The 27127-nt window shown below is 37.0% G+C and overlaps 1 protein-coding gene across 1 annotated transcript; it reads left to right on the forward strand.

Annotated features, from left to right (window-relative positions):
* The first annotated feature begins 2422 nt into the window (after positions 1-2422).
* On the forward strand, positions 2423-26803 carry Crisp2 (cysteine rich secretory protein 2). The gene is made up of 10 exons (XM_032899476.1): positions 2423-2512; positions 3164-3246; positions 4422-4453; positions 5876-5953; positions 9982-10098; positions 11187-11274; positions 13271-13413; positions 13852-13949; positions 24276-24364; positions 26207-26803. The coding sequence occupies exons 4-10, from the start codon at positions 5885-5887 to the stop codon at positions 26332-26334; spliced, it is 732 nt and encodes a 243-aa protein (XP_032755367.1). The 5' UTR covers positions 2423-2512; positions 3164-3246; positions 4422-4453; positions 5876-5884; the 3' UTR covers positions 26335-26803.
* The last annotated feature ends 324 nt before the right edge of the window (positions 26804-27127 follow it).

Raw genomic sequence — 27127 nt, forward strand, 5'->3', positions numbered from 1 at the left:
AAGTACGTAATGTAGTAAAGGCCTTCAGCAAGGCATGGATATCTTTTAACAGCCCTTAAAACTTGGTTTCTGACTTAATATTCTAAAGTCCAGACAGTCACATTCCTGTCTTATGATTTTCTTTCAGGCAACACTCTTTACTTTCTAAGTCAGTAACAGACCTTTGTGTCTTAAATACACTTGAGTCCTTTTCTATACTTCCCTTGGGAACCCATCTTTTTAATTCATAGACAATTAGCTGTACTTTATATGTTTCTAAGGTATACCACCTCTCTTTAAAACATATGTTATAATATTATCAGTAGTTAATAGCATGCCCACACCTTAGAGTACACAAAACTCTAAGGCAGTAATTCTCAACTTGTTGGTTATGACTCCTTGGAGGTTCTTGAATGACCATTTGACAGGGATCACATATCAGATATCCTGCATATAAGATATTTACATTATGATTCATAACAGTACCAAATTAAAGTTACAAAGTAGCAATGAGACAATTTTATGGTTGAGGTCATTACAATATGTGATACTATCATATAGTAAAACTACATTATAGAAAATTCACTAGTATAAAAAACTATAGTAAAACTATAGTATAGAAAACCACTGCCCTAGAAGGAACACCCATTCAGAGCCTGCCCCACATGTGGCCCATACATATACAGCCACCCAGTTAGATAAGATGGATGAAGCAAAGAAGTGCAGACCGACAGGAGCCGGATGTAGATCTCTCTTGAGAGACACAGCCAGAATACAGCAAATACATAGGCGAATGCCAGCAGCAAACCACTGAACTGAGAATGGGACCCCCATTGAAGGAATCAGAGAAAGGACTGGAAGAGCTTGAAGGGGCTCGAGACCCCATATGAACAACAATGCCAACCAACCAGAGCTTCCAGGGACTAAGCCACTACCCAAAGACTATACATGGACTGACCCTGGGCTCCAACCTCATAGGTAGCAATGAATAGCCTAGTAAGAGTACCAGTGGAAGGGGAAGCCCTGGGTCCTGCTAAGACTGAACCCCCAGTGAATGGGATTGTTGTGGGGAGGGTGGTAATGGGGGGAGGATGGGGAGGGGAAGTCCATATAGAAGGGGAGGGGGAGGGGTTAGGGGGATGTTGGCCCGGAAACCGGAAAGGGGAATAACAATCAAAATGTAAATAAGAAATACTCAAGTTAATAAAGATTAAAAAAAAAAAAAAAAGAAAACCACTGCCCTAAGGGCAGATATATTTTATTTGTTCTCATGACTTCCCAATACAACACAGCATTTGCTTTGTAGTATAGTTCAGCTGAAGTTTGATAGCATTAAAGCCATAGTGTACAAAAAAAGGAAATGGAACCAAACTTGGGAGACAACACAATACCTACATAATTATTATATCACCAGATCACACAGATTGAGAATCTTTGGGTATGTGTTAAAGAAGCCTTGTGTTGGGTCCCTCATAGTAAAACGCCTCTAGTAATCAAAAGTCAGAGGGAAATGTAATACTTTGAGCAGTTTTAGCAACAACACTGGTCAATAAAGTATATATGAATGATTTCCTTGCTTAACTGTGCATAGGGATGGTTATGGCTTTATGAAGTGGTTTGGGGGATGATGATACTGCTTGAAATCAGCTGTCTTCATCTCGTGTTATGATTTGACTTTTATCACTATTATATTATATGACTATTATATTGATCTGGAGGTCATTTATGGGTGAGGGAACTTAATTGATTGGAGGTTTTCAATCTAACTCTTCCTTCAAGCAATGAGCTAACCCTTTATATCCACTAAACCTATCATTTATATCCAGCTCTGAAGACCACACAGTGTCCACTAATGAAGGAAAGCTAGCTGTTTGACCTGCATGTAAATACTCTTGATTAGGAAATTCAGGTATTAAAGAGATGGTCCAGCTATCTTTCTTGAATTTTCTGACCACAAAACTTCTGAGAAACAAAGATAACCAGGAAGAGTTTATAAACAAAAATACAGAACGCTAATTCTTTGTTGGCTTTACAGTGCCACGATTCTGAAAATTTAAGTAAACTTTTAAGTAAGACTTTCCTGAGTTTCCTTTTCAATTCTGAAGCTCATTCATTCAGACATTCTGGAAAGAAAGTGCTCGCTTCTCTAGCCAACTCCCTGGATTCAAACTCCTGACTGATATATTTCCTTTCCTCAGTTTTTTGTTTTTTGTTTTTTTTTTTTTTTAGTTCCCTATTGTGTAAACAGACGTTGACTCCCCCAACCCTCACAAATCGTGATCACAAAATATAACTTCATATTTTTACAGGGATAAATATACAAGAACTTGCCCTTGCATCCCACACAGTGGTGGTTGAGGGCGGGGTGGAGAGATTCTATGCAGAGGAACATTACTTTGACAGAATAAAGCCTCGTGACACCGCCCCCACGTGGCGGCAGGAGGCCGTTATCATCCCCGGCAGAGGGGAGGGGCAGCAAGAGCCCTTTCTGGCTCCTTTCTGACACCATGAAGACCTGTGCTGTGAAGCTAGGGTAAATATTAGGGCGGGCCGGGAGAGTGGACGTGACCAGGTTGGAGGAAATGGGTGAAGCTAGTGCAGAGAAAGATTCGTGAGGTTAAGGGCCATCAGCAGATCCCAGGACAACTGTTAGTCCACTTTTCCTAGCAAGAATTCACTTGAGATTTCCCTTGACCTTAAAAAAAAAAAAGGAATTGTCCTGTGTGTATGATTTCTATCGAGTCACGGAGGAAGATTGAAGCCATTTCGAAGTCTGACTTTTCTGCAGTCAAACGAAAAATGTCAGTCTTTTATTGGGTGACTATGTACTTATACTTCCAGAATAGAAAACGTGAAGTTATATTCACCAAACACCAATGCGTGTGTGTAGTCAACATTGTTGGAGTTACATACAACAGCTTTCGAAACGTGTGAAGATTGAAGGGCTAGATCAAAGGGGACACTTCAATACACTCTGCAGCTTGCTAGTGTGGCAGCTAAGTAGAGATTACTGAATTTGGTAAGAAGCAGACTTTTAGTTTAGTGTGAAGGAGGTGCTGAATGTGACATCAAAGAGTGAAGAATTAAGAGGACATTAATGAACAGGTTTTAAGTCTGTGATAAAGTGTACAAGATATAAGGCTATCTTTACATTGTTGTTTCAAACATTGGTTCCATCTTCCAGGATAAGGAAAACAAACACCATGGCCCTCACACTTTAAAAGAAGCATGTCCTCCTGATCTTAAAACATCAAAAGAAAGGACAAGGTACTGTTCCATTTATATGTAGTATGGGTAAAATGTTGGTCAACTTTTCACCTAAGTATGAATGTAAGTATCAAGAATAAGTTAGAAAATGAGGGAATATATAAAATATTCTTCCTTGAACATATTTTCAGGAAAGGTGTCCTTCCTTAGACTCAACAAAGATGATAACATTTGGATTGTCAACAGTATGAGAGTGAAATGTGTGACCTCCTGGTCTACTGGACTTTGGAACTATGGATCATATGATATAGGCACACTGAATGACTTAGCTGTATAAAATCTTTGGCTCGTGTTTATGCCTTTGAGTGAGAATGTTGCTAATTCATTTTCCTTATGTTAAGGAGGACCATACCTTCAACACTTGATTCCCTTATAGACTATACTGTCTTTTTCCCCATTGTGATATGATGAAGAATACAAGAGAGGTTTCAAAGGATTTGGAAATTAACTTCCAACCAAATCACACATTTTTACAGACATATCTGATAGGGCTAACCAAATTAAAGTACTGCTAAAAAAAATACCAATATTAAACATGTATGGTTATGTACATCATACCATATGTATTAGGAGTTTTACAAAATTTTGTCTTTGATTTTTCAAAGTAAAACTGTAGAAATTCACATTTTGTCTAAGAGAACACTGAGGCTCTGGTGGCTTTCCCAAGTCTGATGGTTTCCAAAGACTGTATCTCAACAGTAAATTACAGATAAGAAGTAAAAACCAGGGTTGGGGATTTAGCTCAGTGGTAGGCCCTGGGTTCGGTCCCCAGCTCTGAAAAAAAAAAGAAAAGAAAAAAAGAAGTAAAAACCACAAGGTTGATTGAGGAATACATTCAGCTATAAGATGTGTCCTACATATTTTCTGAGGAATTAAATAGTCTTGGGTAGTCATTAGAGAAACACAAGGTTCCAAAAACATTGTCTAGAATATATATTGTAAAACACTGAAGAACTTATCTGGTATGGAAGGAAAGGCCTGTTGTACTTACTCATGTTAATAGTTTAGATAGGAACCAAATAATAAACACCTTGTAGTGAAATTTGAGACTGTTGGTATGAAAAATACCATTTCAGGACAGATTTGATTGGGATTGACTTCAAGATGCAGAATATGTCTAGAGACAGTTGTGATGTATAATCTGTCATCTTTCTCCACCTTCTTTCTTGACACAGATAAGGCAGATATTTCAACTGTCAAATCAACAGTAAGTGACCATTTTAATATGAGTATTTTATCATGCCAATCATGTTAGTGTTGCCAAGAGTAAAAAACTACCCTTAGTACATCTACCTGTGCTTTCAAAGCTAAATTGTTCTGAGAATATCAATATCAATAAAGCTCTTTTTTGTTTTTGTTTAAAGATTTGTTCATTTTATTACATATAAATACACTGTAGCTGTCTTCAGACACAACAAAAGAGGGCATCGGATCTCTTTACAGATGGTTGTGAGCCACCATGTGGTTGCTGGGAATTGAACTCAAGACCTCTGGAAGAGTAGTCGGGTGCTCTTAACCGCTGAGCCATCTCTCCAGCCCAATAAAGCTCTTTTTGAATACTATTTCAGTAACAATAGTATCAATTCTATGTAAATGAACTTTTTCTATAGGTAAATAGTGTAGTTTATTCTCATGTTTTTGTTATGTTTACAATAGAATTAATTGTGTTTATTGGGAAAACAAAAAATGTTAACGGTGCTTATCATTTAATATATGAGATTACATGAGAAGTATTCAAATAAAAATAGAGGGGCTTCATGAAGCTGGATTCATGACTTGCTCTTTCAATAGTGAAACTTTTGTTGTTTTTAACATGTTTTTACAATGGATCTGAAGTCATTATTGATGAATAAGGACAGAGAAAATGAGTATTTCTTCAACTGAGCTACTTTTAGTATTATCCTAAGGACACACAGGGTGTTTTCCAACTTAAAAGAAGTTTTATGGGGAAGAACTTAAGGCTACTTAAAACATAATATTATTAAACAGAGTTGGTAGTAAGTAATGGCCTGGCCAGAACTGAGTTGAGAAGGCCTTTAATTCATTAAACATAGTTTTTCTTGTCTATTCCAGGACTTTTGACAATAATACAGGGGTGAGGAAAAAAATCCCACAATTTCTAATTTCTCTCTTATAGAAATAACCACTTCTAAGATGTTTGGTAATTTGGGTCTGCATTATCCTAACTCTGAAATCTTGACTAAATCCCAGTGCAGATAAATATTTCTTGCTCTCATTAAGGGTAACAAGATGATCGAGTGATGGTAAATGGAGAAAAATGAACCATACCCTCTTTCCCACAATAAGATGGATGGCCTATTTTTCTCATATTCCCTTTGGTTAAAGAAATGGTAACAGATGTTTGCAGGAAGGTGCTAGGAATTCCTGAGTGTCTGCACATGCAAGTCAAGGGCAAGCTTCAAGTTTTTCAGTTGATGATCCTTTTAGAGATATGGTGGCTCCATTACGATTGATTCTATTTGCACCACATAGTGGTTCTTTTCACTGCTACACTGTTAGTGAACTGATGTTACAGGTGCTTGTCAAACCTTGACAACCCAATTCCCCACTCCCCGAGTTCCTGAACTGACTTCAGTGGGGATGTTTGTTTGTTTGTTTGTTTTGCTAGCTTCCAGCCATGGCTTGGTTCCAGGTGATGCTGTTTGTCTTTGCTGTGCTGCTTCCATTGCAACCCACAGAAGGAAAGGTAAATTGAAAGTGGAAACACCCTCTCATAGCAACCTGCCGATGTTTGAAAATGGCAGGCTACTGTGAGAACAGAAGAATCCAGAGTGTCTGGTGGGTGGAAAAAAATTTCATGAGTGGTTCAGAGCACTTCACAGGGAAGAGATAGGGACTGGATATTTGCTCCACCACTCATGGCTCTGATAGCTACTAGACACATGTACCTACTGAACACTTGAGAAGACAAAATGTATTTCTACTAGAAGGTTAATAGGCGCCAAAGATGTAGCAGAAGTTCAACAGCAAATCTCACAAGTGTTCTGTTAAGCAGTGAGATAACAGTATTTTTGTTTAATTGGTCAAATAATATATTAAGTTCAGAGCACTGTTGGTAAGAATTACCAAAGACTTGCTGGCTGCATACAGTGGAAATATGCAGGCTAGAACTCTGTAATCAAGATCTCTCTGGAGGGGTTTGGAAGGGACTCAGTCCATCCTCTTTATGGTGACTTCTGCCAATTGTCCTTTGCCGGGATGCTGTGTCACTCCAACTTCCTCCTGCCTGCTAACACAATCTCTTCTCTATTTCTCCTAGAATCTCTTGGCCTGAGGTTCAGGCTCCAGGTGGTTACTTTAGGCTAATTTTGTGTCAAGATCCTCCAGTTGATTACTTGTAAAGCCATTTCCTTCCCCAATAAGACCATATTTACTGGTCCTTAGAATCAGGCTATGGAAATATGTCTAGAGGGAAATCACGCAACTCATTACAAATAAATACATTGCAGAAATTATCTTCTTAAACATTTCAATAAAGTCATCACCAGCTAAAGTCACAAGTTACTCCAAAATTACAATTTAAAAAAAAATAGCATGTTATGTGGGATTAAAGAGCTAATTAATTATGGATATTCTGCCCAAAGTATTTTCTGTGTTATTTCATCACATTTCCATGTGATTGCTACAGAAATGTAAGACTATATAATCTCAACTTTGCATTTTCTTCACCGTTAGCACTGTATTTATCTCTTGTAGTTCTTGTAGGTACTGTATAGAAACAATTGAGATGATTTCTAAATTGAAAAAAAAATCAGATTCTAAGGTCTTTTTACTGTGTCATCAATGATCTTGGAATTAGCATGTAAACTATTGTTAAGGTGTGGAAATCTTGATTTCCGACCTTGTACTTTGCCTATATCTTTATGCTTAAAGGATCCCAGAATAATGTTGGTCACTCTTGTCAGTGTGAATGGGACTCACATGGATTTCACTTCATGACCTGGTAGTCTGTGAATATGATGCTATGGACTTCGTTGTCTGTTTTCACACTCTGCAGAGAATGTGCTTCTTATACTTCCAGGGGTTTATTGTAACAATTTCCCATCTTTTCTCCCATGGTTGATTTGTTTTCCCTCCTACACCTTCACAATTCTCTTTTCACTTCCTGGCCTAACTCCTGTTCATCATTCATCAAATCATTATAAAGTGAGATGTTATTGGATTTGAGCATCATTAAATGCTTACTGATTACCTCACTCAGCATAACGCTATGTGCTTCTCAGAAGTCCAATGGACATTGTCCATCTTCTAAAATCCCAATCCAGAATCATCTTTTGTGAACTCTTCATTATCCTCAATAAACTGATCTTTCCTCATATTGACTCAACCAATTGGAGCTTTATTTTTTCAATGCAATATGAACTCTGTAAAGATAGATCCTGTTTTTCTTTAACTTTAGATTTGATACATATTTTACTTCCTGACATCCCAATCAAAGCTCTATTGATACTCATCTAAAAATAAAATAATTATACCAATAAGTAAAATTTTCATGTACAAAACAAAATGACATAAAAATCAGAAAATTTCTTATCCTACGAAACCACCATTTTGTGTGTGTGTGTGTGTGTGTTCTGAAATTACTTAAAGTGACATTTTGAGGATAATAGGAGAAATATAGGAATGACTGATAATTCAGGGGTGGGTCATTTCGGATGCTTGATTTGTGCATCCATTATAACTTAGGAATATGCAACTGTGCGAAATCTGTTACCTAATAGTCTTTGTTCTCGGGAACACAAAGCATGAGGTAGAGACAGAAAGAGTCAAAAATGGCAATGCTTTTTGGTCAGAAGTATGAGGACAGGGACATGAGAGTCTTCAGGGACCTGGGTACTGTAGGGGAGGGGTAGGTAACTACCCCAAAGTACAAGAAAACATACTGTGTCTATTAGACATCTTCAGAATCTTGCTCACACACACGAGGCATTGTAGCGTTGTCTCACATTGCAGAACTTGTCTAACACTCAAGCCAGAATTAGCTGTCATACACACCTACTCATTAAGAGAAGCTGAAAATATGAACACTATACCAATTTTATTACTAAACTGAGCAAAGTTAGGAATATTCCATTCGATAGATGAGTTTGTTGCCTTCAAATTGTGTGGAAAAGATTTCCAAGCAACCTTGTAAAATGTGCTGCCTAATGGTTTTGCTAGAGTATTGGATGGGGCATGAATTTGAATGTTCTGCCTTCAAATGCAGGTGTCGCAGATAGCAATGTCCCCTGTTAAGACTAGGATGAGTCACTGGCTTTTCTCACCACACCTTACTGTGGCTTGATCAAATGTGAATAGTTGTCTTGGGCAGACTACTATGAATAGTCTATGAAAAGTATTACCTTTTATTATTTATTTATTTTTCATACAATAGCTATTGATTATAATTTTCCCCTCCACCAACTCCCAAATCATTCCTACCTCCCTACCCTCCCAATTTGTATACTCTTTGACTCAAAAACAAAAACCAAAACAAAAAAACCAACAACAAAACCCCCAAAACAGAAACCAAAACAAGCAAATGACGAGACAAAAAAAATGTCAAACCAAAACAAAAATGTCCACAACACAGCAAAACTAAATTAAATAAAAAGCGATAGCATCTGTGTTGACCAGCTACCCACGGGCTTAGAACCTGCCCTAGAGTGTGATTAATATACTCACTGACACTCCATTGGACAAGACTGGTTTTCTCTTTGCCAGCAGTTATCATTAACAAATAGTTTGTCAGTTAGTGCTTTGACCCCATGTCCAGTTTCCTTTTCAGTACTAGGATTCTTTTTTTTTTTTTTTTTTTTTTCTTTTTTCGGAGCTGGGGACCGAACCCAGGGCCTTGTGCTTGCTAGCAGGCACTCTACCACTGAGCTAAATCCCCAACCCCAGTACTGGGATTCTTATCTGATGACCTGTGCAGGTCTAGTGTCTTCTGTTCCTGTCTTAGTAAGTTGATGTGTGTATTTCCTGGTATCTGGAAGACATTGTTTTGTTGGAGTCATGTATCATCTTTGGTTCTTAGCATCATTTGCTCCTTCTTCTGCATAGATCCCTGAACCTTGAGGGCAGGGCTTTGATGAGGTCTCACTTAGGACTGAGTACTCTACAGTCTGACACGCTCTACATATTGTCCAGTTGTAGGGCTCTATGTTAATTCCTATCTACTGCGAGAAGAAACTTGTTTGGCAAGGTCTGAATGATGCACTGATCTATGGGTTTAGCAATATTTTTGTTAACCACTTTAACAGTGTTAAGTATGGGTTCCACCTCATGGAGTAGGCCTTAAATACAATAAAAAGTAGTTTGTTTCTTCCCTAAAATTGATGTCATAATGCACCAGTGTATTGTGTTCTGCAGATCACTGTTTTAAGTCTAAAGGGTTGTATCTATCTGATATTACCTTTCTTCTTGGGTCACATGCAACATACCTTCCAATACCACCTCGCATAGGATTAATTAAAAAATGGTCGAATTAAAATCAAAATCAAGCATTTGTGGCCTCAGAGGAATTTTTATTTTGCATTGAATTCCTTAACATCTCTAAGTCTTCTGCCTACTCTTTCCTATTAAAATTAAGTGTTGACTTAGAGTCATAGGCATTGCTGAGCAGCTAATTCCTTTTCTGTGTGATATTATGTGAAAAAAATACAAAGTGATTTTGTTCTAGTAATTTCTTAACTGCCTGTCATTAGGAAATTGTAAAAAGTGATTTTTCTTTAGGATCCAGACTTCGCTACTTTGACAACCAACCAAGTACAAGTTCAAAGAGAGATCATAGCTAAACACAATGAGCTGAGGAGACAAGTTAGCCCCCCTGGCAGCAACATACTAAAAATGGTAAGACTGTAATGTGGGAGTCAGCTGTGGAGGGAGGAGTCAATGCTAGCTGAGGAGATAGATGTGGAGGGAGGAGCAGGTGATAATGGCTTCTTCATGTTGTGGTATAAAACGTTCTTCTTTTGATTTTTTGCCATTTAAAGTTTTATTTGGGTAAGATTGTTGTTTTGTTTTTAACATGGTTAGATTATTTGTCAAGTTTGGGTTCTGATAAGTTAGATAGAAGCCAAGTCTGTGCATACAAGGTGTTTTGTGAAGCACTTCCTCCATTGTCTTCCCTAAGCATGTGTCAAGCCAATGTCTTGCAGTATCTTACTCCTTGAAGATTTATTTTTATTCTCCCTTTCTCTTTCTCTTTCTCTCTGTCTCTCTCTCTGTCTCTCTATCTCTCTGTCTCTGTCTCTCTATCTCTCTCTCTGTATCTCACATGCACACAGAGAGAGAAGAGGAAAAGAGAGAGGGAGAGAGGTAGGGGGAGGAGGAGACACATAGATATGTATATAAGTGGAGAGACCAGGGGCATCAGATTGCCCATTGGACTTGGTTATGGACAGCTGTGAGTCAATTGACCAGGTGCTGGGAAGCGAATATGGGGCCTCTTCAAAAGAACAGTAGGTTTTCTTAGCCACAAATGCCTTCATTCCCAATCTTATCTCCTTCCTGATGTAAGGCATTTCCCAGGGCAGTGTTAATAGCCTATTCAAGCACATTTATCTCCCACATGGAAGCAATAGGCATCAACAGACAATGTTAGAATATCCTTAGAATCTTTCACACATCAACATTTAGCATCATTCACACACATTCTACATGTGACTTTACAGTTAGATACGTCGCCCTTTCACAAATCCCTATTAGATTTCTCTTCATGTGGAAACTGGTACACACTGGAATTAAAGCAAGCAAAAGAGACTTGCTTTTAATTTTTATCATCAATTAGGTAATCAATTGATTTTTATTAATTAATCATAATATCAATGATAATTATGAAATACTTTTACAGAAGGTTTATAGTTTTGCTAATCAACTGTTATATGCTTTCATTATGCTTGGGATCATTATGGCTTTCTTTTTCTCTTGATATTTAGGAATGGAACAAAGAAGCAGCAGCAAATGCTCAAAAGTGGGCTAATAACTGTATTATAGAACACAGTAGTACAGAAGACCGGAAAATCAGTATGTATTTACATATGGCTGCTGAATAAATGAATAAATTCAACACTAACAGTCCTCTGTGGGATACTGCATTAAGACTTTGCACATAAATGCTATTCATACTATCTTTCAAAAATCATTTCTTTATGCATATTAATGTATAATTGTAATAACAGTATGGTTCACGTTCATTTATGTCTTATATAAAGGTTTTACACAATTGTATCATTTGTTCCATGCAATGTATCATTTGTTTTTTCCAAGCTCATAAGCAAAGCAGATCATGGGTCATCCTTTTTTAAAAAATTTCTCAGGTCAACAAAAATAACGCTTAGGAAGAAAAACAACCGACACACTGAAGTCCTGTCATACTGCAAGAAGATTTTTTTTCAAGCTTTATTAAATGTAATCTTCTATCACCTCATTTTAATATTCTACAGTTTTCAGCATTTTGATATTCATTTTATGACATATATTTGTGTTTGCTTCTTGCTGCAAAGTACTTCATGTATTGAAATCACATTAAAAATCCATGTAGACTCATTATTTTGAGAATCTTTATTTTTAAATGTAGTTTAAAAATGTAGTTGACGTTAGTTTTTTTCATTTTCTTTTTCTTTTTGTTTTTGTGAGTTTTTTGTTTGTTTTTATTTTTGTCTGCTTGTTTGTTTTTGGTTAGGCAGGATGTCACTTTATAAGCCTGGCTGTGTTAGAACTGTCTATGTAGAACAGGTTGGCTGTTAGCTTGCTGTGATCCTCTTGTCTGGGACGCTCAGTTCTGGTGTGCAGTGTCAAGTATTGTTTCTATGTTGGGGATTTGGCAGATGCATAGATTAGTGGAGTAGAATCTAAAGAACAACAGGACATCTTTTATGGAAAAGTACAGAACCACGAGGGTGGAAACTGATGCATGCCCAGACTTCCACAGAATACTTACTTAGTATATCTTGAAGCATAATGCATGTAGAAAAGCACAATAGATGAAGAAGTGTTTAGTTATACCTGCATTGTTTCAGTTGATTTATTATTTTATCATTTTATTATTTTATAAGGTGTGGTCTTTTTGGAGGAGGTGTGGTTTTGTTAGAGGAAGTGTGTCTTTGTGGAGGTGGGGCTTTGAGATCTCATTCATAACTCTGGCCAGTGTGAGACAGTCTCTCCTGGCTACCTGTGTGTAGACAGTCCTCTTCTGCTGCTTGTAGATTAAGACATAGCAGTCTTGGCTCCTCCAGCAAAATGTCTACCTGGATATTTCCATGCTTCCTATCATGATGACAGTGTAAGCCACCTGCAGTTAAATGCTGTTGTTTAAACGAATTGCCTTGATCATGGTGTCTCAAAGCAATGGAAACCCTAACCAAGACAGCATTTTTGAAATTTATTGTATGCAGTATAGACGTGTCATATAAGATTACATAGATTAAATGAGGAAGTGGCTATCATTACACTTGTCCTGGTCATATCTGGTTCTGCAAGGAAAAGGATTAAGTCTGCAAAACCATCTTCGTTTCTGCCTACAGTTGTTTCTTTAAAATACTGTCTCAAATGCCTTCATGCCTTAATCATATAAAAAGAAACATGAACGTTTCCTCAGGTTTTTTTTTTTTTTGACCAAAGGAAAAATTCTTCAAGTTCTGGTCACTATTTTTACTAAGTCTGAATCATAAAGCTAAAAACAAACAAAGCATGCACACATGAATTTAGTACCTAGATGACTGTGGTTTTGGCAATGCAAATAGAGCAGACTTTAAAAAGAATGGGGTTTCACAATCTATTTAAATATTTTGCATGTTTAGGCCTCTTGATTGTATCAGGTAGCTGTCTTCTCATTTGATCAATCAATCAATCAATCAATCAATCAATCAATCAATTGAAGTAGCGGGCACCCGGCTCCAACCTCAGCCAACAGATAACCACCATAGGTCCTACGCCTGAAATGCAGCATTTTGCATTTGGATAGTCAATTTATTTTGCCACTGAAAGTTTTAGTTTTTCTCATGAATCCATTCCTTCCCAGATATAAAATGTGGCGAGAATCTCTATATGTCGACTGACCCTACACCCTGGAGCACCGTAATTCAAAGCTGGTATGAAGAAAACGAAAACTTCGTTTTCGGCGTAGGAGCTAAACCCAATTCCGCTGTCGGACACTACACTCAGGTGAGTAAAGCAGAGGAAGATGCCATAGGTGCAAACACCGAACTATGGGTTATGTATAGTAACAATTATTGTAACAACTTATGACCCATTCCTAATTTCACTATGAGGGGACAGGCTGAGTAGGTACTACACAGTTCTGTTATTGGAGCGATACATTACTTTATGCCTAGGATCTGAAGAATTACTGTTAGGAAAGCATGCATTATAGCCTACCATTATAAGTGCATAAAAGGTGAACTCGATTACATATTTAGTATTTTAAAAGATCCTAAAATGAAAGTTTACTACTGTGAATACTAAAGTTAATTATTTTGTAAGATATGTGTTATAAACTGTAGCACACACCCATTTATGTGCTATACATATTAATAGTTAATTTTGAGTATTTTACCAATTTTCTCATGGAAGTTCATGCATTTATCTCCCATGGACATGTAGCTTGTTTGGTATTCATCTTTCAAAGTTGGATGTGGAGTTGCTTACTGTCCCAATCAAGATACCCTGAAATACTTCTATGTTTGCCATTACTGTCCTATGTAAGTATGCACTTCAGAATGAAATACCTGTAATTTTTCCTGCAATATAATATGCGAAATATATGTAAAGCAAATTACAGCCACAAATGTAGCTCTACTAAGGGAAGGACAAATGTCAAGGTTCTCATTTTTAAGATCTAGGCAACTTTAATTTGTCAGAGAAGAGAGAAGTTCCACAGTTCTGAATGTAAAGATCTAAGATCTCCTTCAACATTTAGGAAATGAGGCTGCTTTCCATTTTCCTTTCCTATGCTCAGGTTCACTCAAACACCATTTGTGCTGTCTATTTCTCTAAGATTTCACGTTACTTATTTTGCTATTGATGGTGGTTCAAATAGTTTAAACTATTGGCTTGCATATGGGGATGACAAACCTTGATTTCATCTTTTCTTTCCTATTCAAATATTTCTTTAGTTTTCTTTTTTTTTTCAAGACAGTTTACTTTAAAAAATGATTTCATTTATTTACATTCAAAATGTTGCCCCCTCCCAGAGTTCTTTACCCATCCCCTTGCCCTCACCTGTGAAAGGGTGCTCACCCCCTGCCTCCTCTTGTGCCCCCCTTCCCTGGGGCATTAAGACTCTACAAGATAAGGGGCATCCTTTCCCACTGTGGCCAGACAAGGCATGTCTCTGCTACATACATGCCAGGGGCCTCTGAGCCATCTGTGTTTACTCTGTGGTTGGTGGCATTGTCTCTGGGAGCTCTGGGTTAGTCGACACTGTTGGTGTTTCTGTGGGGTTACAATCCCTTTCAGCTCCTTCAATCCTTCTTCTAACACCTTCCTAGGGCTCCCGGACCTCAGTCCAATAGATAGCTCTAAGTATCTGCATCTGTTTCAGTCAGCTAGCGGGAGGGCCTCTTAGAGGCCAGCTATGCTAGGGTCCTGTCTACAATCGCAAGATAGCATTAGTGATAGTGTCAGTGTTCAGTGCCTACTCATGGGATGGATCCCAAGTTGGGCAGGTCACTAGACTGCCTTTTCATCCATCTCTACACTATTTTTGTTCCTGTATTGACCAGGCCAGCTCAGGCAGTCAATAGGATCTCAAGTAAGGGAGTGAGGATTGAAAAATAAAAAACAGACAAAATTATAACATGTCTCCAGCCATTACTGAGTCTGAAGCAGCTTTGCTTCTCTCCGGCCTTTTATATTGTCCTAGGTACATCCGGTACATCCCCAAAGCATGATCAGTTATTACATCAAAGATAAAATAATCAAGTCAAGTTGTAAACAAGGAGATCACACAAGAGAGTAATTAAGTAAAGTAGTAAGCAAAGAGATCACATAAGGTAGTAATTCAGCAAAGTAGTAAACAAAACCCCATATTTTGATCAAGTATTTTGATTTGAACCTACTTCCTTGTCCAAGCCCAGTGACAAATGCCAAATTCCTAAAAGTGGCACCAAAAGCTCTCAACAATGCATTTCTTTTAGACAGGAACAATTCTTGGTCAAATATTTTGAAGGTTGGTCTGTGAACCCATCTGGAGCCCTATCTGCTAGAGGTGGTCTTTTCATGTTCAATCTTCCGATTGTTGGGCATTTCAGATAAGATCACCCCCATCGAGTCCTGGGTATTTCTCACATCCTAGGTCTCTAGGATTTTCTAGAGGGTCCCCCCCACCCACACCACCAGAAATTGCATATTTCCATTCATTCACCTGGAACACTGGACTTCTCTCCTGTCTCCCCCCATAGCTGTTCCTACCCTCCCCATTCTCCCCCACCTCCCCTTTCCCATCCAGATCCCTCCTTCCCATCTGCCTTTTGTGATTATTTTGTTCTGTCATCTAAGTGGAATTGAAGCATCCTTATTTGAGGCTTCCTTCTTATTAAATTTTTATGGTCTGTTGGTTATATCATGAGTGTTCTGTACATTTTGGCTAATAACACTTATACTGTGCATGTGCTTTTGGGTCTTAGTTATCTCACATATGATGTTATTTTCTAGTTAAATCTCTTCATCTGCAAAATTCATGATGTCCTCATTCTTAATAGTTGAATAGTTTTCCATTGTGTAAATGAACCACATTTTCTGTATCCATTCTTCAGTTGAAGGATATTTCAATTGTTTCTAGTTTCTGGCTACTATGACTAAGGCTGCTATGAACACAGTGGAGCATGTGGTATGATGGAACACCTTTTGGGAATATGTGTAGAAGCAATATAGCTGGGTCTTTAAGTAGAACTATATCCGGTTTTCACAGGAAGCACTAGATTGATTTCCAGAGTGGCTGTACCAGTTTGCAATCTCACCAGAAATGAAGGAGTGTTTCTCTTTATTCACATCCTTGTCAGCATGGGCTGCTACTTGAGCTTTTGATCTTAGCCATTCTTATTGGTATACACTGGAATCTCAGAGCTGTTTTGATTTGTAATTCCCTGTTCACAAAGGACTTTGAACATTTATTTAAGTGCTTCTCAGTCATTCAAGAGATTCTTTATTGCGATTTCTATGTTTAGCCCTGTACTACATTTTAAAACTGGGTTATTGGGATTTTTTGTAGTCTAACTTCTTGAGTTCTATATATATATCTTGACTATTAGTCCTCCATCAGATGAAGACCTATCAGAAGAATGAAGATCTTTTGCTAATGTGTAGGTTACTGTTTTGTCCTATTGACAGTGTCTTTACAGATGCCTTTCCATTTCATAAGGTCCTAAAATTCAATTATTAATCTTAGACATTGGTTTTCTATTCAAGAAACTTTCCCCTGTGCCAATGTGTACTAGGCTATTTCCCACTTTCTGATCTGTGAGAAACAGTGTATCCGGGTTTATGTTGAGGTTTTTGATCCATTTGGACTCGAGGTTTGTGCAAGGTGATCAATTTGCATTCTTCTACATGTAGACATCAAGGTAGAGCAGCACCATCTGTTGAAGATGTGTTCTTTTTTCTCTGTATAATTTTGGCTTTGTAGTCAAAGATCTAGTGTCCATAAGTATGTGGGTTTATTTCTGGGTCTTTAATTCTATTCCATTGATCGTCCTGTCTGTCTCTGTATTAATGCCATGCTTTCATTTAATCACTTTGCTGAAGTTGTTTATCATGTTTAGGAATTCTCTGCTGAAACTTTTGGGGTCATTTAAGTATACTATCATATCATCTGCAAATATTGATATTTTACTTCTTCCTTTCCAACTTGTGTCCCTTTGACTCCTTTTGGGTGTCTAATTGCACCGGCTAGGACTTAAATTACTATATTGAATAGGTAGGGAGAGAGTGGATAGCCTTGTCTAGTCCCTGATTTTAGTTGTATTGCTTCATTTATTTTTGTGTTGGCTACTGGTTTTCTGTTTTTGCTTTTACTATTTTTAGTTATGGGACTTGAGTTTCTGAAGTTTCCAAGACTTTAATCATGAAGGGGTGTTAAATTTTGTCAAATGCTTTCTCAGCATCTAATGCGATGATCATGTGGTTTTTTTCCTTTGGGTTTATTTATATAGTGGATTATGTTGCTGTATTTCCATATACTGAACAATCCCTACATCCCTGGGATGAAGCCTACTTGTTCATGGTGAATGATTGTTTTGATATGTTCTTTGATTTGATTTGGGAGAATTTTATTGGGTATTTTTGTATTGATATTCAGATATTCATGAAGGAGACTTTTAATGACTGTTTCTATTTCTCTAGTGGTTATGGGACTATTTAAATGGTTTATCTTATCGTGATTAAACTTTGGAATCTGGTATCTGCCTAAAAATTTGTGTTGCTTCCAGAATTTCCAGTTTTTTTGTTTGTTTGTTTTTTGTTTGTTTGTTTGTTTGTTTTGTATAGGCTTTCAGAGGATCTGATAATTTTTTTGAATTTCATCAGTGTCTGTTATTATGTCCCCCTTTTTCTTTCTGACTTTGTTAATTTGGATACTGAGTCTGTGCCCTCTGGTTATTATGGCTAAGGGCTTATCTATTTTGTTGATTTTCTCCAGGAACCAACTCCTGATCTTGTTGGTTCTTTGTCCAGTTCTTTTTGTTTCTACTTGGTTGAATTCACCCTGAGTTTGATTATTTCCTACTGTCTACTCTTCTTGAGTGTATTTGCTTCTTTTTGCTGTAGATCGTTCCGGGCTACTATCAGGCTATTAGTGTATGCTCTCTCCAGTTTCTTTTTGAAGGCACTCAGAGCTATGAGTTTTCCGCTTAGCACTGCTTTAATTTTATCCCATAAGTTTGGGTATGTTGTGCATTCATTTTCATCAAATTCTACAAAGTCTTTAATTTCTTTTTTTCTTTCTTGACCAAGTTATCATTGAGTAAAGCATTGTTCAGCTTCCATGTGTGTGTGGGCTTTCTGTTGATTTTGAAACCAGCCTTAGTCCATGGTGATCTGATTGGATGCTTGGGATTATTTCAATCTTTCATCTGTTGAGGCCTGTTTTGTGACCGATTGTATGGTCAGTTATGGAGAAGGTACCATGAGGTGCTGAGAAGAAGGTATGTTTTTGTTGTTAGAGGTAGAATTATGTTTGTGTTGCTATCTTATTTTGGGTTTGTTGAAGAAAGATTACTTTCTTGCTTTTTCTAGTATGTAGTTTCCCTCTGCTGGCGTTTTCCATCTATTATCTTTTGTAGGCCTGGATTTGTGGGAAGAAATTTTGTAAATCTGTTTTTGTCATGGAATATCTTGTTTTCTCCATCTTTGGTAATTGAGACTTTTGCTAGATATAGTAGTCTTAGCTGGGATATGTGTTCTCTTAGGGTCCATATGACACCTGTCTTTTAGCTTTCTTAGTCTCTATGGAGAAGTCTGGTGTAATTCTTATAGGTCTGCCTTTACATATTACTTAACCTTTTCCCCTCACTGCTTTTAATATTCTGTCTTTGGTTTGTGCATTTGTTGTTTTCACTATTATGTAATGGGAGGAATGGGCATCTCTTTCTTTAGCTTTGGGAAGTTTTCTTTTATATTTTTCTTGAAGATATTCACTGACTCTTTAAGTTGCAAATCCTTAGGTTTGGTCTTTTCATTGTGTTCTGGATTTCCTGGATTTTTGGTTTAGGAGCTTTTTGCAGTTTGCATTTTCTTTGACTATTGTGTCAATGTTTTCTATGGTATCTTTTATCCCTGAGATTGTTTCTTCTATCTCTTGTATTGTGTTGGTGATGCTTCCATCTATACTCCTGATCTCTTTCCTAGGTTTTCTATATCCAGGGTTGTCTCCCTTTGTGCTGTAATTCTTTAAAGGATTTTTGTGTTTCCTCTTTAAGGGCTTCTTCTACTTTTCTTGTATTCTCCTGTTTTTCTTTAAGACAGTTAGTTATTTATGCCCTTCTTAAAGTCCTCTGTCATCATCATGAGGTGTGATTTTAAATCAAAATCTTGCTTTTTCAGTTCGTTGGGTTATCTAGGACTTTCTGTGGTGGGAGAACTGGGTTCTGATGATGCCAGTAGCCTTGGCTTTTGCTGTTTAAATTCTGTACTTGTCTCTCATCATCTGTCTATCTCTGGTGTTAGTTGGTCTTGCTGTGTCTGACTGGAGCTTGTCCTTCCTGTGGGTCTGTAAGCCTGTGATCTTAGGAGTGAGATCACTCCTTGGGGAACCAGCTTTCTTTGGGTAGGATTTGGGTATAGGAGCTGTGGGATAGCCCTAATGCTGGGTACAGAAGGAGACTGGAAGTATTCTGTTCTAGGATGCACCTATTGGATATTATTGTATCAAAAGTGGTACATGGCAATGAAGCCTATTGATTGTGATGAATGATGTTTTTGATGTGTTTTTGCATTTTGTAAGATTTTTATTAATTATGTTTGCATTAATATACAAAATTGGTCTAAAGTTCTCTTTGTTGGTTCTTTGTGTGGTTTAAATATCATAGTAACTGTGGCTTCATAGAAAAACTTAAGTAGTGTTTCTTTTGTTTCTATTTTGTTGAATAGTTTGGATAATATTGGTATGAGGTCTTCTATGAAGGTCTGATAGAATTCTGCACTAAACCCGTCTGGACCTGGGCTCTTTGTTGTTGTTGTTGGAAGGTGTTTAATGACTGCTTCTATTTCCTTTTGTGTTTTGTGAATGTTCAGTTTACCTTGATTTAACTTTGGCATGTGGTGTCTGTCTAGAAAATCATGCATTTCATCTAGATTTTTCCAATTTTGTAGAGTATTGACTTTTGTTGTAGGATCTGATGATTTTTTTTGAATTTCCTGTTATTTTGTCTCATTTTTCATTTCTGATTTTGTTAATTTGGATGCTTTTTAATTAGCTTGGCTAAGGGTTCATCTATCTTGTTGGTTTTCTTAAAGAACCAGCTCTTGATTATTTTGATTTTTTGTACTGTTCTCTTTGTTTTTTTGTTTTGTTTTGTTTTTATTTTTAATTAATTGATCTCATCCCTGAGTTTGACTATTTTCTTAAACCTACTTCTATTGGGCGTGTTTTCTTTTTTGTTCTAGAGCTTTCAGGTGTGCTGTTAAGTTGCTAATATAAGATATCTCCATTTCTTTATGAAGGCACTTGGTGCTATGGATTTTCTTTTACACTGCTTTTATTGTGTACCATAAATTTGGTTATGTTGTGCCTTTGTTTTCATTGAATTTGAGATTTAATTTTGTTTCTGACTAAGTAGGGAGTTTTTCAGTTTTCATGAGTATGTGAGCTTTCTGTTGTTTTTGTTGTTATGTAAGTTCAGCCTTAGTTCATGGGGATCCAATAGGATTCATGGGATCATTTCAGTCTCCATGTATCAGTTTAGGCTTGTTTTGTGTCTGATTATATAATTAATTTTGGAGTAGGTGTCATGAGTTGCTGTATAGAAGGTTTATTTTTTTTTTTTGTTTCGGGGTGAAATGTTCTGTAGACATCTGTTAAATCCATTTGGTTTATAAATTTTGTTAATTTCACTCTCTCTGTTTAGTTTCTGTATTAATGCATTGTTCATTGGTGAGAATGGAGTGTACAAATATTTCACTATTATTGTGTGAGTTTCAATGTGAGATTTGAAATTTGATAAGGTTTCTTTTATGAATGTGAGTGCCCTCCCTTCCATTTGGAGCACAGATGTTCAGAATTGTGACTTCATCTTGATGGCATTTTCGATGAGTCTGTCTTTTTCCATCTCTTTTGAATACTTTTGAATTGCGAAGTTTATTTTTTATTGGATATTAAAAGTGGTTACTCAACTTCTTTCTTGGGACCATTTTGTAGACTTTCCGTTTTTTACTCTGAGGTAGTACCTGTTTTTATTGATGAGGTGTGTTTCTTGTATGCAGCAGAATGATGGATCTTGTTTATGTATCCAGTCTGTTAGCCTCTTCTTCTTTTTATTGGGGGATTGAGTCTATTGATGGTTGAGTGATATTAAAGGCAAGTGATTGCTAGTTCCTGTTATTTTTGCTGTTAGAGGTGGTATTATTTTTGTGATTCTCTTCTTTTGGGTTTGTTGTGAGATGATTAAATTCTTGTGTTTACTTGGATGTAGTTACTCTTCTTGTGTTGGAGTTTTCATTCTTGTATTCTTTGTAGGACTGGACTAGTAGAAAGAGAGTGTTTATATGTGGTTTCGTTATGAAATACTTTGGTTTCTCCATCTGTGTTGAGAGTTTTGCTCAAGACTGTAGCCTGGGATGGCATGAGTGGGTCTTAGGGTTTGCATGACATCTGCCCAGGATTTTCTGGCTTTTAGATTCTCTGTTGAAAAGTCTGGTCTAATTCTGGCAGGTCTGCTTTTATATATTACTTGGCATTTTCTCTTTACAGCTTTTAATAGTTTTTCTCTGTTCTATACATTTAGTGTTTTGATCATTATGTGGTGGTAGGATTTTCTTTTCTGGTCCAGTCTATTACTGTTCTGCATACTTCTTATACATTTATGGCCATCTCCTTTTTTAGATTAGTGAAGTTTTCTTCTATGATTTTGTTGAAGATGTTTTTCAGGACCTTTGAATTAGGAATCTTCGCCCTCTTCCATTCCTATAATTCTCATGTTTGGTCTTTTCATTGTGTCCCAAAGTTTTCTGGATGTTTTGTTTTAGGAACTTTTTACACTTTGCATTTTTTGACTCATAAGTAATTTTATTGCTTTTAATTAATTAATTTAATAATGTTTATTTTACTTATTCATTTTATATCCCACCCATTCTCCCCTTCCCCATCACTCCTCCCCCAATCTGTTCCTCCATCCATCTCTCCCCTTCTCCTCTGATCTAGTGCCCTCCACTTGGGTATCCTTCCACTTTTGTACATCAAGTCTCTGTGAGGCTAGGTGCATCCTTTCCCACTGAGGCTAGACTAGGTAGCCCACCTAAAAAGATATATCCCACAGACAGGCAACAGCTTTTGGGCTAGTTCCCATTCCAGTTGTTTGAACATACATAAAGACCAATGATACATATATGCAAGGGGAGGCCTAGGTCCAGACCTTGTATGCTCTTTGGTTGGTGATTCAGACTCTGATAGTCCCAAGGGTCCAGGTTAATTGACTCTGTTTGTCCTCCTGTGGAGTTCCTATCACCTCTGGGGCTGCAATCCTTCCTCCTGTTAGTCTGTAAGAGTCTCCAAGCTCTATCCACTCTTTGGCAGTTGGTGTTTCCATCTGTCTGATCAGCTTCTTGGTGGAGCCTCTCAGAGGACAGCCATACCAGACTCCTGTTTGCAGGAATAGCAGAGTATCATTAATAGTATCAGGTATTACTCATCGGATGGGTCTCAAGTTGGGCTGGTTATTAGTTGGCTATTCCCCCAGTCTCTGCTCCATCCCCCATTTCTGAATTTCTATTCAAATGTTTTAATTTCTCATTATCTACAAAAGATGAAAAAAAAAACCAGATTGGTACCACAAATTCTTGTTCTTCTAAATATTTGACTACCACATAACTTTCAATTTTAAGTATATTTATTTTTTAAAAGGAGTAAATGGGCACACTTCCTGTCAGATTTCTTTAGAGATGGTTTCTCCAGTAACAGAAAACTGAAGTAGAAGAGATTTGAACTTAGAATTTGTTCTTTAGCACATCTTTTAGTGTTCAGTAGATGGAATTCAAAGATCGTGGAGATAGATATTTTGCATGATCCTATAATATATTGCATGATCCTAAAAGCATCACATGGCAGGCACAGAACACAATATGTAGAATGGATAATAGGATGCTGGGGAATGGATGTACAGATCATTTCTAGGAACTGCATGCTTTCTCAAAGTGCTAGCCCAATACACCAAGACACAGTGGTATTGCCTTCGGCTCTTGCTTCATGTGCACATTGCAGATTTAGTTTGCTATGTACCTTCAAGTTTATTAACTTGCCTATGGGGCTAGGACCATCATGAGTAGTCCCACATTAGTTCTCATAAGGCCTTGGATATTGGCACATGTCGAAACTTTGTAAATTTTCATTTGTTTTTAGTAAATAAAAAATTCCCACCTATGATATCTTTTTAAGGACTAGCCAGAGTTGCTTACATTCACACTACTAACTGTACACAAACAATACAAACTCACCCTCAGCAATAAGAAACAAAGACTGAAACATTTTTCCATGCTAGAGTAACTGAAGTATAACCCAGTTTTTCAAATAGAGAGTGCTTAGTAATGAATGGTTTTCCATTATCACTCCCATTTAGGAGATATTCTTTGTCTAGAGTGATGTGTTCCCTTAACCTACACTTTGTAGAGTCTTACCTTAGTAATTATTTCATTCATCTGGCAACAAAATGGAAAAATTCTAGATGCCAGTTACCTCAATTCTTTTATTTAGTTTGGTGACTTCTGATCAGAGAGATGGTATGATAGCTAATCTTGGTTATCACCTTAACACAGGTGGGAAAGGAACCTTAAGTTGGGGATGTTCCCATATCAGATTGACCTGTGTCCATGTCTGTGAGGCATTTTCTTCATTGCAATTAATGTAGGAGGGTCTGTCATGCTACTTTTAGGCAGGTAGACCTCAACTATGAAGGAAAAAAATAGCTGAATTTGAGCCTGGGAGCTTCAATATGTAGCATTTCTCCAATCTCTTGTTTCAATTCCTGCCTTCAGGCTCCAGTCTTGGCTTTGCTCTATGATAGACTGTAAATTGTGAGCCAAATTAAACCCTTTCTTCCCCGAAGTTGCTTTTAGTCATGTTTTATCTCAGCAACAGAGAGCAAACCAAAAAAAAAAAAATCAAAAACAAAACAAAACAACAACAAAAAAAAAAGGGTCAATGTGTGAAGTTGTTTTTTTTTCTTTCATTTGGATAGTTGTCTGAGTTATACTGTGAACATCTTAATTTTAGTTTTGTTTACAAAAACTGAAAACTGTGTTACATGTGTATATGTTAAGTCATGCTTCAGTGCTTAAAACAAGCAGCAATAGTAAACATAATTGTATATTTGAAATTTCAGGGGTAACAACGTGATGAAAAAGAGTACCCCATATCAACAAGGGACACCTTGTGCTAGTTGTCCCAATAACTGTGATAATGGATTGTGCAGTAAGTGTGATGTGACTCACTGGTAGTTTATCATAGAGGTAGCATTTTAGTTTATTCTATGAATTGCAAAATTGACTAAATGATATATTCTTGGGAGAGGAAACAAACCTACTCAAGAAAATGTCAGATTTTTTATACAGGTTAGTAATTTACATTTTATTTGTAATGAAAATAATTTTATGTATGTTACATATGGAACATTTACCTTACCCTCATTGACTATGACATGTGGAGACCATTCGCTGTGTCTTTCATTTATAAATCATTCTGTAAAGTCAATATCAGTAGGCTCAAAGTATATTTAAAATCAAGACAAGGGCTGGAGAGATGGCTCAGTGGTTTTAATCTAAACCATGTTCCACTCCAAGAACTAACCATTGATGGTTCACAACTGACGATGGCTCCAGTTTCAGGAAATCTGGTGTCCTCTTTAAAAAACATTAAAAATTTAAATTATGTATACCTACAGGAGTTGAGACCATGTTTTACCTATCTTTACTACTATAATGATAGTATTTGAGCTCACTGTTGATTTTCTCATTCCTATAGTATACTCAGAAACATAGTGTTTACCTTTCAAAATGATCACTTTCCTGATAATTATGTTATAGTTTTTGCAAATATTTAATTACAATATTTAATCTCCATACAGTATTGGCTTATAGAAAAGCCATAGCTGCAAATGAAAGAACAAAATAAATACCACGTGTCTTACTTTTTTCATGAATAGAAGTAGGCATCACTATTGGGTTCCAGAATTCAAGATACTTTTGTTAAAATTACTATCAATGATAGAATTGAACCACTTATTGAGATTTTTACCTCTCAGGTGTGTTCATTTTTATTTAGCATTATTGCTGATTCAACTGTGTATCTATAATTTAAAATATTAGTATCAAAACTACAAACTAATTAGAAAGTGTGTTGAATGACTATGTTTCTGCTGAGTTCTATTTGCTCAAAGTTTGGAATAGAACCCATTTTCAATGAATATTCAATAGGGAATTTTCAACAAAAGGGAGTTTCAGTCATGTTTCATAAAATCTTCTTGCTACTGGTATACAGAAATCATAGGTTGCAGCCAGCTTAGGAGGAGTGGAGAAACGTACTTTAAATACAACGGGTATTACTGCAACATAAGCTGAATGAACAGCCAGTGTTTGAATGCTGGGTGCATGCTCATTAGAAGAAGAGAGTTCAGAGTGCAGTTCCACTCCTGCTAGAGATATAAATGCAGTTGTTGGAATTTTAGGTCCTCAAGACTGTAGGAGAGCTCTGATTTGATCATACCTGTGAACAATACATTTTGAGAGTCTCAGGCCTTCTGAGAAAAACATGGCATACTGTCCTTGGTTCAATCCATTCACAAAGGGTATTTACTCCTGAAAGCATAAAATTCTGTATCCACAATGTAAGATAAGGGAAAAAGTCCCTATAACATATGCCTTTAAAGCTTAGCCACTAATAGACACCTGCTCAATGGGGACTTGGGATGGGTTAGTTAGGCTAAGAAGCTAATTTACCATGCATTAAAATAGCTGTACTTGCCTAGTGCCTAAGTGGGCTTATTAGCAGATGGAGATATGTTTATATCATCCCCCCCTTTGGCTGCTAATGGATATAAGTGAGTCAATTCATCTATAAGAAATAGTTCATTGAATATGGATGGATGACTCAGTGAGGTCAGCCAAGGTCCCTCCTGTGCCATTTAAAACCAATCACAGTGGCAATGATGCTTGTGTGTTTCTCCTTCCTACTTCTCCGTTGACATTTGATGAGTGGAATATTTTGCTGCTACTTTAGACAAAGGCAATAAGATAACTGTGTCTGCTCTCATTTCAGCCAATAGCTGTGATTTTGAAGATTTACTTAGCAACTGTGAATCCTTGAAGAGTTCGGCAGGCTGTACGCATGAATTGCTCAAGGCAAAGTGTGAGGCTACTTGCCTGTGTGAAGACAAAATTCATTAACATGCCCAGTGTGCAACATGACAGACTACATGAGAAGGGGTACAGACTTAGTTGAGACATGACAGGGAAAACCTATAGGAGAGTAGTGAAACAGTGCATCCCAAATGACAAGGCTTCTTTCCTTCCTGGATTTATATAGAAATGTCTTTCATACAGCCATTAAAAAAGGTGTCATTTAGGATAACAACTCTGGATTTTGACCAACTTTGCTGCTTCAAATGTAATGAATCGAATCAAGTGGAGAATTTTGAACGTTGTACCATAACTGGTCATTCACCTCTAGAACTTTGAAAAGGAGAGAACTGTTTGTGTCCTAAACCAACCTGCAATGGAAGAACGGGCTGTAGTTATATCACCATCAACCTACTTCATAGTGCCTACCAGGATGAATCTTGACCATCTAGATTTGTCTTATGTCTTCTTACTTTAACACAAATGATCATCTTTTCCAATAAAGAATTCAAGCTACCACATAGATGTGATTTTCATGTAATAATTTTTAATGGTATGTTGTTTCAACTGCTAAGAACTAAACCCAGACAAGTAATTATACAGATTACAGCCTGTGAAATGGATACCTTAAGTTGAATTGAAACAAAATATGTCAATTATATCTTGATTTTATTTTATGAATATCTAAAAATCACCATATAGAGGATGTACCTCAAGATAATATAAGCCTAGTCATTTGATAAAACAATTAGCCCTACAGAACTGAACTGCTGAGCATAATTAAGCTCCTGACTGGCCTCCTGAGCAAAATTGTGAAAAAAAAGTGTACATATTTTAGAAA

Source organism: Rattus rattus, chromosome 4, assembly GCF_011064425.1.
Source record: "Rattus rattus isolate New Zealand chromosome 4, Rrattus_CSIRO_v1, whole genome shotgun sequence".
In the NCBI taxonomy this organism is placed as follows: domain Eukaryota; kingdom Metazoa; phylum Chordata; class Mammalia; order Rodentia; family Muridae; genus Rattus; species Rattus rattus.